Here is a 13,119-nt window from a genome sequence, read left to right as displayed (position 1 = left end):
TCGTGCCGCTGTCTGGGATGTGGTGCCTCCGGCTGGAGCGGTGTCGTCTCCCGCCCCTCCTGGTCCGCCGCCTCGAGTCACGCTCCTCGTATGGTGCCGTTCCCCGGGTCCCCGTAAAAAACGCCACCTCTGGCTGTTGGTCGAAGATGCATCACTGCCGGACCCTCCAGATGATGGCAAACCCGGGTCCCTCGGGCCTCTGTGCTGGCGTCTGAAACGAGTGGTTTGGCCGTCTGATGTCATCCACGAGTATACTCGGCCATTTTTGTAGTCCATGATGTCTCTGTGGTACTTCTCAACCTTCGTCTCAGCTGGCTTTCTCTTGTTTACATTGTATATATTAGCCTAGTGAATGGCGGAGATTTCCTCTACGGGCCCCAGTGAAACCACACTGCTGCTCCGTCTGTATTCACGCCCCTGGATTGCAGCTTTTATAATACTTTGGTTCCAGATATTATTAAATAACATCAGCATGTGTGTGGTAACTCCTGCCCATAAATTGTCCGTCTGTCTGAATTTACATACAAAATGACTGATTCAGTCTCATTCAGACACAAATTTGACATTTCCAAATGATGACTGTTTCTATGGCCACAGTCCCAAGTGCTTTGTTGGCTGGTGACTCAGCAAGCAAGCAGCCATGTGAAAGGAGTTACATTTCTTCCACTGTCAAATACTTCCAAATGCCTGGGAATTGTGGGTAAATCAGATCTTCGGGGATGAGATGGTGTTAAATCTTTGCTTGGCATCGTTTGAGCGCAGCTCCTGCTCTTCAAACACAGTTCCCTCCAGACGTTATTTCCTATAGTGATAAAGATGTCAGACATGGTTCCACTGTCATCCTCTATCAGCAGGTGAAACCTAAAGCTGCTAAATCTGACCTGTGTATCAAATGGATAGTTTTTTCTTTATTCTCGTGAGCAGCATGGCTTTATGGATAGTTATAAAAATCTGTTAGCTGGTCTGTCATTCTGACACTTTGGGTCATCTGAAGTGTCTTTTGTGCCTAGAGGATGAATCTTTTTAGTGACCTGACAAGTTCACACAATTAACATACACTGGCCTAATGCCAAACGACTTTTCTGGGGATTTCACTGTTGCAGACAAATTTCCAATGAATACGATCATAAGATTTTTCCTTAATTTGGTGTAGGGCTCAGTCTGAGCTGGGTTAAGTCAGTCTTTTTCTTGTCTTGTTTTTCCGACAAAATCAAACGGAGGACAAAATCCAAAATGTAAAGTTTGAACGTAAATACAGTTTATCTTTAAGGATTTTATTGATGCGAAATCAACAAGAATACTGTCAACATTTGACACCTTTTATTTGTGTTTCCAGAGTTATGAGTTCTTGTGGACATGTAAGGAAATAGTGATTTTTCCACCAGGAGCAAGATGGGAAATAAACTCTAATGGAATCTAGTTGCAGTCCTGAAAATAGTGACCCTGCAAGATCACCAGTCTTTGCGAAATCTTTAAGGGTGTAACTTCAAAGTCACATCATCTTAAGATGCGAGAGGTTGTCAGTCTTTTAAAGTCTTCATGGTAGGCATTAGGTTATTTCATTTAGTTCCACAATGAGGTTGACATTTATGGTTTTGGTGCAATGTCTCTACAGTTATTGGTGGGCTAGTTGAAAAGATAGATAACACAATCACAAGCTAGAGCCAGGAAGCAATTAGCCTAGCATTAGGACAGGAAACAGGGAAGGAGCTAGCACTGCTCTGTCTACAAGTTCAAAGATTGGCCTAGTCATGCCTCGTAGAGTTGCTACACCTTATGTATTGTTCTCTCAAGAGTATTGTTTGGGTATCTGTACCACAAAGCATACTGCAGTCAAAACAGTCAAAGAGAACAATGGCAGAGCTGACTGCTTTACGGCCACTGCTGTGCACGCTGTTACATAACAAGCTTCTCTCAGTCTTAATAAAAAGTAGGCAAAATACACCTTTTTTTCTCAGGACATTTTCTGAAACCGAGGTACTGATAATTATTTTATTTTATGGCTACAGATCCCAGATTTGAGCACACTGCTTTAACGTGATATTGCATTTACGTTATATTTGCATCTCAAGGTGTGTTTCCATCCACCTCTTTTTCTGTATATTTTCAATACGTGCAAAAAAGCCCTAGAGTGTGTTCTCTGATTGACTGGCACTCTTTTGATTACATCATCTTGTTTTGCCTAGTTTTCTGCAGTGGCAACTGACTTGAAAATTATCACCACCTACTGCTTACCTGACCCACTCTCAGTATTCACAAAGTGGGTGAAAAAGCGCATACATTTGCATTTTTATCGTCCATTTTCCTTAAAATTTAGTTTAAAGTTTCTACTGTTTGGACGGAAACCCAACTTATTTGATGAGGTACCTCTAAATTGGCCCAGCAGTGCCTCTTACAGTTGCCACGCCTTATGTTTTGTTTGCTCTAGAGTATTGTTCGGGTATTTGCACCACAAAATAAAACAAAAGAAAAGTTTGAAATGGCAGGTTTTCAGTGACAACTTCTTCTAACTTTCCATCTCCATGAAAACTGCATGTTGCACAGGGGTTACCATGGTCATGTAAACCCAAGTCATTGAAAGTCAAGTCATGGAATTAGTAAAAATTACTCAAAGTTTTGGAAAAGTCATGGCATTTTTTTGCTTATGATAAAATAACTTGTTACGGTTATCATCTGTGGTTAACCTTCCATGTAATGTAACATAACAGCAACATAAATTTTATGTAGGCTAGCTAGAGCTGCTGCTCCTTTGTGTTGAAAGGGGTAAGTTGAGGTGGTTCGGGCATCTGATCAGGATGCCTCCTGGGCGCCTCCTGTTATAGGTGTTCCAGGCACGTCCCACTGGTAGGAGGCCCCGGGGCAGACCCAGAATACGCTGGAAGAATTACATATCTCATCTGGCCTGGGAACGCTTTGGGGTCCCCCAGGAGGAGCTGGAAAGTGTTGCTGGGGAGAGGGACGTCTGGGGTGCTTTGCTTGGGGTGCTTTGCTTGGCCTGCTGCCCCGCGACCCAGCCCTGGATGAGTGGATGAAAATAGATGGATGGATAACAAGTCATGAAAAAGTTTTGACATTGTGTCCATGAAAATGTGTAGGAACCCTGGATGTATCAGCCCAAAGCTGGTATGTGTCAGCTGCCTTTCACCAATTGGATGGACACTGACGATGCTACAAAATGTCTACCTTTTTGTGCATCAAGAAAAAAAAAAAAATTAGCCTTGATTAAACTGAGCAGAAAATCACGATAAAACTCAACAGGACCGTTTCTGATCCTCAGTTAGATGTAAAGGCTCTCCCCTCCCGGCTCCATCCGTCTCTTTCTCCTCCTGATTTATGATGTGTTTTCCGTAGGTTTTCTCTGCTCTGTCTTCTCGAGACCTTGAGCATCGAGCTAGTCATGAATATTTTGGTCTGGACAGCTAGCTCACGTGTCGGGCACACACACTCTCGTTCTCATGCGTCTCGTGTCGCTGCCTCTGAGCCTGTCCCTGAGAATGGATTGCCAGGGTGCCAGCACAAAACAAAACTGCTGAAATATTTAAACATCAGATCATTACTACGTTTGCCATGTAATTACACATGCTCATTTCATATTCCCCTCAGTATGGGCGTACGTGTGCCTGCATGAACATGGATAGATTTGCAATGTGTGTGGGTGTATGTATAAGCAAGTATGTGTTTACATGCTCGTCTGCGCTCTCACGCACCATGTGAATGTGTTTATGCAGCAGTACGCGCGTGCGTTCTCGTGTACTCTGTGTTTGTGCGAGCCTCTGTGTGTTTTTGTGATTTTGTCTGTATGCCCGTGTGTGTGTGTGTGTGTGTGTGTTCACAGCTGCTGTGTCTTGGCTAGGGTCCTGAAACACCCTCATCCATCCCCCCCCCCGGCAGCTTGGATCAATACAAATACAGTGAAAACTGAATGCATTATGTTGAGCATATAGCAGTCAAAACAGTCAAAGAGAACAATGGCAGAGCTGACTGCTTATGGCCACTGCTGTGCACGCTGTTACATAACAAGCTTCTCTCAGTCTTAATAAAAAGCAGGCAAAATACACTTTTCGCAGGACTTTTAAAGAGTAAAGTTTCTCTCTTTTACATCTTAAATACTGTGAGGTTATTCTGTGGCTAAGGATCCTGGGTTTGAACACGATGACGGTATTGCATTTACATAATTTTTGCATCTCTAGGTGCGTTTCCTTCCACCTCTTTTTATGTGTATTTTCAATATGCGCATAAAAAAAACAACAAATGTTTGAAAAAAATCTCCAAATATGGCAAAAGAGTTTTTATTCTTGGGTGAGGTGGAAAAGTCGGTGTTTCGGTAAAAAAATAAATGCAGTTAAGATTCAGCAAATAAATGATGTTGTCATTGCATAGACCACAGCAAGCTCTCTTTGTTGTCCCTGAATGGCTTTAACAGGCTTATGTATGCATATGTGGCTGTTACCAAAACTCTTCCAAAGGCATATAGCTGTAATATTAGCTACTCAGTACTCTATTTCTATTGTCCAGTGTGCTCTTCATTATTGTACATTGATTGTTTTCATCATTTGAAGTTTGACTGGCGCTCTTGTACTTACGTCATCTTGTTTGGCCTAGTTTTTCTGCAGTGGCACCTGACTGGATAATTAGCACCTCCTACTGCTTATCTTGATGAATCAACGCCCAGTATTCACATAGTGGATGGAAAAAGTGCATAAATTTGCATTTTTATTGCAGATTTTCTGAAAATTTGGTTTAAAATTTGTAATACTTGGATGGAAACCCAAGTAATTTGATGAGGTTCCTCAATTTTTCAAAGCTTAATTTTATTCTGTTATTAAAATTGAAACACAACACGCAACTCTTCCTGGGTTGCAGTGGTCTATTTGACAGATGTTTTAGGCTTTCAGGCGGTCATCTAGGCCCCCAGGAACAGCACCGGGCTTTGAAGCCAATTTGACATAGTGGCGAACTGCATAATTACAACTGTTAGGTTCGTCATTGGGCCCAAAAGACTTTTTCCGATAGACTGACATTGTGAAAGAGACATCTGAAAATCAGTGGATACATTTTGTTTGACCATCACAACCCCTGCGGAATGTCTCATTTTACGAGTGAGATGCAATCTAGTTTGTCCGATAACATTTCAAGAAGATCAGGGTAATTTTATACCCAGGAAGTCAAATGGTTTTTGGGTTCATGTGCCACTGAGCAACTTTCAAAGAATTGAATGGGGTCCTGCCTTGAACGCTGTATCCAGGTCTCTTTATACATCCATTCTTTAATCAGGGCAGTATCCGAGGCTGGTAACAGTTTTCTTATATACAGTCCATTGGTCGGTCATGTGACTGATAAATCACCATAGATACCAAGTATATAAAACATTCATTAATTTTCCATGACCGCTTATCCTGTTGGGGGTTGCGGGGTGCTGGAGCCTATCCCAGGTGACACTGGGTAAGAGGCAGGGTACACAGTGGACAGGTCACCAGACTATCACAGGGCTGACACATAGAGACAGACAACCATTCACACCTACGGACAATTCAGAGTCACCAATTAATCTGCATGTCTTTGGACTGTGGGAGGAAGCCGGAGTGCCCAGAGAGGACCCATGCTGACACGGGGAGAACATGCAAACTCTGCACAGAAGGGCTCCCCCAACTCGGATTCGAACCAGGAACTCTCTTGCTGTGAGGCGACAGTGATAACCACTGTACCGCCTAGTATATAAAACAACAGCAAGAAAATAGTTAAGTCACTGGAGTAGCCAAAACCAAGTCTCGTGCAGCCAGACGTATTGCCACAGCGTCATGTCAGTGCTAGAGAAAGGTCTGGAAGCACACATTATCTTTCTGCTACAGGGGCAAAATGCTCTGCCGTTTTTGTGTTCTTTTAACCAACCACATTTGTCTTTGGAGGCGCTGAGCCCAGAAAGCAGCGACAGTGCTGCTGCAAAATAGTGTCAGGATGAACTGATGTTGGTGTTCACATTTGCAAGTGGGGAGGCGAGCGCTGTCAATAAAATGCCTCTGCAACTTTTACAGATAAAAAAGACCAACATAATTTGATAATCGGCGCCTGAGAGGTGAAGCATGACTGTACCTCAGCTCTGGAGGAGCTCATATGGCTGGTTAAAACCACGGACAATTTGCCCGCTATATGTGGCTCTAGCAGAACATAATTACGACGTTATTACAGAAGCGCATGCCGCTGCTAGAGTTAAAAGATGTTGCAAATTACTTCTGACTCGCGGTGTCAGACAGCGGATCGCCTTTGAGCATGAGATTCCCGCTGACTGAGTTCCCTCTAAGCAGTAACTTCCTAAAAGAGTCTGATAAGTCCAGGGCTGTTCATAAAACATTCAGGACGCCACAGTTTATTCCACACTACTGAAGCTGCTCCTCTTTTTGGAACCACCACGGAGTCTGTAATAACTTCACTTTCAGCCATACTTGTTGTTGCCGTGGGGAACAGTTTGACGTCAACAAGCCGAAATATATCACGATAAGCATTTTTCGTATGATATAAGAATCTGGTGAGTCAGACTAGCCAAGCAGTTTCTGAAATGATTTTTTTGAGATGAAACTGAGTTGAATCAGACAAGACAATGTTTTCCTGCCACTTACATCGTCTGGTCTGAGTGAGCACGTGCACACTGTAGCCTCATTGTCTTGTTTTGACTTTAAAGGGATGCAACCCTGCTGCTGGAGACCATTAGGACACGTTTTTAGACAGTCTTTCTGCTGCACCGAGCTGTCGTTAGATCATCATAGGAAGGGTTAATAGACTACAATAGAAATGCTAAACTATTTATTATGAATTGGGCTTAATGCAGGTTAATTACATGTTTCCATGAAACTAAAAAAATAACATAAATCACAGCATGATTAAAAAAGTGCTCCTGGGAATATTTATTGTTTTTCTTTTATTTGGTGTTCCCATAGCTTTGTGTAATAATGAATTAACCCTGGCAACAGTTTTATTTCATTTTATCTTGGTGTTAGATTATTAGGTCGCATTAATCTCATTGGTTAATTGCATTTTTTAATTGAAGGTCTTATTTCATATATGGTACAATAGCGTGTTTCTTAAGGGAGCATAACCTCATGATCAATGGCCTCTGGGTATGATTTCATTATCTTCCAACTTGATTTTGCAACAGTTTATTTTTGTCTCTTTGTAGATATAATTTCAATAATTTTCCAAGAACAGACAGTGATTACACAATTGTTGTGATCACACAATCTTCTCACATGAAGCCTTGAAGAATCAGCTTGAACCGGTCTGACCCTTTCAAACTGATCATGTTTATTGTGATTATTATGTCCCTACTAACTTTGCACGCTGTGTGCAAGACCCCCAGGAGGGCACTGTCCCTGAACATGACACCATCTCATCAGACACCAACAATCAAATTACATTCATAGTTGTCTGAATTACACTCGTTGGGCCATCTTAAGTAGTGAATCAGTTGTAGAGAAGCGGCTGAACCTGATGACCTTGTCTCAATGGTGTTATATTTTGAGCTGCAGCTACTTGATTTGCTGTTTGGAGAAGCTGGCCGTTAGCAGACAGCTTTACCTGCTGTAACGTTTCTCTGCGTTTTATTCTTTCCTTTTAAAGTTGCGGTAAAACTTGTGAAAACCTTTTTGTGTTCTTCTGTCTCAGTCACGTGTACTGTAGCTTCTTACCTTTCCCTTCTCCTCTCCTCAGGAGATCCAGCAGCAGCAGTCAGTGAAGGAGCCCTACGGACTCAATCTGGCTGAGTTACCCGAAGACAAAGACCTGCGCATTTATGAAAGGTAATAAGCAGCCTCAACAAGCACGGTACCATATCCTGTTTAACTGGAATCCTGTGTGCAGAAATTATCTTCTTCCAGATGCTGTTTATAAGTGTGTAGGCTTATTGTGCGTGGGGCAGATTTAAAGCTCTGACAGCTCTGCACTAAAATGATCAACTTCTCCTCCATATTTACCATAGACTGGTATTTACGGAAGAAGGGAAAGAAATCTGTCACAGCCGTCGCGCCTTGAAAAATGGGCACTTGGGAGCGTGTGCGCACCGCTCTGGCATCACCCTGGCGTCGCTCTGGCGTTTTAGCGTGCCTGCCTGGGCGTCTACATTGAAAACAATGAATTTGAGGGCGCAAAAAAGGCGGTATGTGTACAGCCCCTATATTAGGTAAACTCAACTGTCTCAATCTGCTCAATCAGCTCAGCCATAGATTCCACCTTTTCAAATATAATAATATTTAGTTGTGGTCAACATTGTCAACTGTTACTGATCCCGGGGGGAAATTAAATTTTTTTCACTCTGTTGTCATATACACACAGGCCCAAAAAACACACATGTACGAACAGGACCTCTACATGCATTAAATAGAGTGAGGGGGCTGTCCATGGCCTTGAGCAGTTGGGGGTCAGTGTCTTGCTCAAGGGCATCTCTTTAGTGCCCAGGAGGCCAACTGGCACCCCTCCAGCTACCAATCCACACCATATTTGGTCCGGACAGGGACTTGGACCGGCGACCCTAGGGTACCCAACCCATGTCTCTATGGACTGAGCTACTGCTTTACCTTCTTGCAGCCTCCACGTTGAAACTTAGTAGGCTTTTAATTTGAAGCAGTGACTGGAGTTCCTTTTACAGTGCTGGCCCCGTTGTTGCGGTCTAGCCCCCAAAATTCATGTAAATGCATGTTAAAATGAAGGACAGTACACTTCGACGAAGAAGAAGAAGGGACCTGCTTTCTCTGGAGATGTACCCACTGATCATTTAACACAGCCCTCCCCTCTTCAGCTCTGGTTTGGGATGGACGTCCCCGTGTGACTGCTGGAGCCATCGGCCACAATTGGAGCCAAGTTCCACTAGTAACAAACATCATATCAGTCATCACGGCGATACTGTAACACATAATATTTACCTCAATTTTCAATCAGTGTCTAATTTTCACCTTCTCCTCCTAACAATGGAGGCACCCATTCTGACATTCTAACACACAATATTCAATAACATTTAAATAAATGTAAGGCTTGTGTCATACAGACACAGCTGCTCCTCCAACAAATTGATGGCAGTGCCCCCCCTCCAGCAGAAAAAAGAACCATGCCTCACCACAAACAATGCTCAGAAATAGCCTGAGGAAAGTGTCAACCTGGCCTCCAAATTCCTCAGATCCCAATCTGATCGAGCATCCATGGGACATGCCGGTACCCCACCTCACAACCGACAGGTCTCAAAGGATCCGCTGCCAGCGCCCCATTGCCAGACTCCACAAGACACTCCCAGAGCTCCTGTGTCCATGCCTTGACATGTCAGAGCTGAGTGTGATCCAAGAAGGCCCCACTGTGGATTGAGGGTACCTCTGGGGTACCAACGCGTCCCATGAATGCTCAATCAGATTGTGAAGAGGTTTTCTTTATGAATTCAGCGTAACACAGGGTGAGTAACTGATAAACAGCGGCTCATTCGGGGGGTACAGTATTTTTTTAATTTGACAATATGTTCATTATTGAGGTTGTAGTTTGCAGAGGTGTTGAAGCGGACTGCATTATACTGAGAGATATTTCTGAAGTTTTGAGGAAGTAACACGCACACAACCTCTCAAACACAGGGTATGTGTGCTATATCTCATACCTACTGTACCAACTTTAGCTGGCTTCCGGTTTGTCTGTTTGTCCTTCAGCTCTCAGTATATATACATATGTCTAGCATATTTTTTGATGCCACGTTGCAGCAAACGGCTGCGTTATTTTCTGATTGCCTCTGCTCATTTAACTGGTCCTGAGGAAAATTTATTTATTGTTACGGACGATGCATTCAGTTCCCAAGACAGATAGGGGAGGAACAAGCAGTCAGCATCAGTCGGCCCCTCAGGGTGATATCGGTCTTTTTGGTAAAGGGACATTGTCAACTCTGCCCCGCTGTGTGCATCACACTTCTTACCTCATTGCTTTTTTTGTCCACCTCTCCCTTCCTTTAACCCCAAGTGTCACTTTCTGTCTGTCCTTTCTGTTTCATTTTGTCCTTTCTCCTTGTTTGCTCCCCACCTTGTTGATGAGGTACAGTGAATAGCCATCGTCAGGCTCTGATAATGAACACAGCTGTCTGTTCTTTGGATCCGAACTGCACGTTTGATACAGTGTGATGCGTTTGATGGAGCTTTAATAGCTTTTTTTCCACACACTCTGCTGTCCTAAACCCACTGAGGATAACTGGTATGGTCTCATCTTGAAGCAATACAGGGCTGCAAGTAAAGATTATTTTCTACATGTTGGAAAAGGTCGATCAGTTTTTCCCATGTGTCTTGTTTTGTCCACAACCCAAAGATATTCAGTTTACTGTAAGGAAGACAGAAAAAAAATCACATTTAAGAAACTGGAATACGAGAATTTTGACTTAGAAAAACATGAACCAAAAAAGAATAACACTTTTGATATTGATCAAATTTACATGCAGTATAAACCCAACAACCAAGTATAACAAACCCAACAACCAAGTAGCTACTGCATAGTTGTCTAGAACCTTTTTGACTTGGGACCTCTAATAATGAAGCAATGTCAACTTGTGACCACTCATCCATGGTTATTCTCTCAGAGTTGATATGAGCTGTCATTGGTTTAACCAAAATGCAATTTCCCCTTCTTGGCAGCTTCATTTAAAAGACTTTTAGAGGCGAAGAGGTGAAAGTATTCCGGTTGTTCTTATGCCTCTGCACCAGCGATGATTGTAGCCGGAGGCATTATGTTTTCGGGTAGTACGTCAATCCATTCCTTGTGAATGCGATATCTTCAGAACGGCTGAAGAGAATTTCTTCGAGTCAACTCAGTGATGAACTGATTTTGGTGGTCATAGATCAAAGGTCCAGGTCACTGTGACTTTGTTTGTCTCATTCTTGAAAACACGATACCTCAAGAACACCTTGAGGGAATTTTTCAAATTTGGCGCACATGGACACCTAAGGTAAGTGTCATCAATTCACCAAATGTGTCCCTTTCTGTTCCTGAGTTATGACATTGAGTAATGGCCAGAAAACTGTTTTATGCAGAACATTATGATGTCACAATCAGTGTTGGGCAAGCTACTTGGAAAGTGTAGTGAGCTAAGCTACTAGTTACTCTAATATTAAATGAAGCTTCACTACATCAAAGCTATCACCCTCAGAAATGTAGCAAGCTAAGCTACAGCAAAATGAAAGTAACTAGTGCAACTACATCCAAGCTTTTTACTAAATTGAACCAACTTCGTGCCAAGTCAGTGTTATCTTACTGATCAATAAAACTGTCAGTCAAACAGATAGGCAGGCAAAAAAGTTAAGTTCAATTGTTTATTGAACAGTGAGCTGCGCTAACTCACAACACGACTCAAACCACAACAGCAAGAATGAAGCACTGCTTCAAACAGTCACAACATGGTCAAAACGTGTATGTATCAATCAATTTCAATCAATTTTATTTATAAAGCCCAATATCACAAATCACATCATCACAACATCATTTGCCTCACAGGGCTTTACAGCATACGACATCCCTCTGTCCTTAGGACCCTCACAGTGGATAAGGAAAAACTCCCCAAAAAAAACCTTTAACGGGGAAAAAACGGTAGAAACCTCAGGAAGAGCAACTGAGGAGGGATCCCTCTTCCAGGACGGACAGACGTGAAATAGATGTCGTACAGAACAGATCAGCATAATAAATTATGAGTAATCCGTATGACACAATGAGACAGAAAGAGAGACAGAGATTGATGCAGGACAGATGGTAATGACAGTAGCTTATAACAACATTAATGAAAGTAATAATATTATAATTAATAATAATATATTAATATCTGATAGTATACATGTGTGACAATAATCATATGTGTATAATAACAATAGAAGTATGACTAATGATAGCAGCAGCAGCAGCAGGAGGCATTAGGCAGGACCACGGCAGCAGCACAACCACACACGTCACGCTATCCAGGCACCGCTGCAATGTATGTGTATGTACACTATAAAAACTCAAAATCTTACCAAGAATGTTTATTTCTAGTCAAAACAAATCTCATTACAATTGAAATAAGACTCATCACCTAAAAAGTAACTTGTTTTTAGTCAATTTTCACTTGTTTCAGGAAAATTTTCACTTGAAATAAGTAGAAAAAAATCTGTCCATGGAGCAAGTTTTTTTTTTTTCTTATTACAAGCAAAGAAAAAAACTTGCTCCATGGGCAGATTTTCATACTTATTTCAAGTGAAAATTTGCTTGAAACAAGTATTTTTTTTAAGTGTAAAGAGATTTGTTTTGACTAGAAATGAGGCTAGTAAACACATTTTAGTAAACACATTTTATAGTGAGCAGCATACACATGTATGTCCCCTACAAATCCCAACCGTGTTTACAAAGTTTGAATGAACGAGACGGACGCAAAGGAAACGGAGGCTGCGCATTGATCCTTTTGCCTCTGTCTGCAGGAACGAATATAAATCCCATTCATGATGGGGTCAAATGGATTATGTGCATTATTAACCACAAAACAAGCAAATACTTCATCTTAATGACATATAACACTCATTATGCTTCAGCTGAATCCTCTAAGCAAATGACCATGTTGAATTGAAATTAGTTTATCACGTTAAATGTCCGAAATTGTATGAAATTGCTCCAATGCGTTAAACCAAACTTTGTGCATAATCACACAGCCTGATATGCCCTGGCAAACACAGTGGGACTGCTGTACAGACCGTTGGTCTTTCTTACCCTAACCCTGGTTATTTTCTGAAAGCACAGAGCAAAGAAATGTCTTTTTTTTCTCCCCCGGTCTGCTGTCAGCAGGAGCGGCGGCTGCAGCGGGGATTTCAGCACCACGGACGGCGCGCGTAAAAAGACTTGACAAGCGTCTCCTTTAAATGTGTTTGCTGCTAGAGAAATTATACATAATAAATGAAGACAGTGACATATTTTCAATAAAAAACAATGAGTTGAACGTTCATTTCAAGCTTTTGTAGTACAACGAGTTTCAGAATTGTGCGAGTGCGGCCGGAGAGCGGGCGGCAGTGTTTGATGCAGGAAACTCGATATGGACTTGAAAATCAATTTCGGAGTGGGGGTCGTTCGGAACGGCGGTGTTTCGGAATGGAGGGCTGTCCC

The 13,119-nt window shown here is 42.3% G+C and overlaps 1 protein-coding gene across 2 annotated transcripts in view; it reads left to right on the top strand.

Moving 5' to 3' along the window:
* The window catches only part of fig4a (FIG4 phosphoinositide 5-phosphatase a), a 105,136-nt gene that overhangs the window by 79,409 nt on the left and 12,608 nt on the right, over positions 1-13,119 (top strand). For both annotated transcript variants that reach the window (XM_050058075.1, XM_050058076.1), the window contains one exon: positions 7,702-7,790. In XM_050058075.1, the coding sequence (XP_049914032.1) occupies positions 7,702-7,790 (89 nt within the window). The remainder of the gene's footprint in view (positions 1-7,701; positions 7,791-13,119) is intronic.

The sequence above is a fragment of the Epinephelus moara genome, chromosome 12 (assembly GCF_006386435.1).
Source record: "Epinephelus moara isolate mb chromosome 12, YSFRI_EMoa_1.0, whole genome shotgun sequence".
In the NCBI taxonomy this organism is placed as follows: Eukaryota; Metazoa; Chordata; class Actinopteri; order Perciformes; family Serranidae; genus Epinephelus; species Epinephelus moara.
The sequence above is the reverse complement of the archived record's forward strand: the minus strand, read 5'-3'. Positions and strand labels throughout refer to the sequence as shown.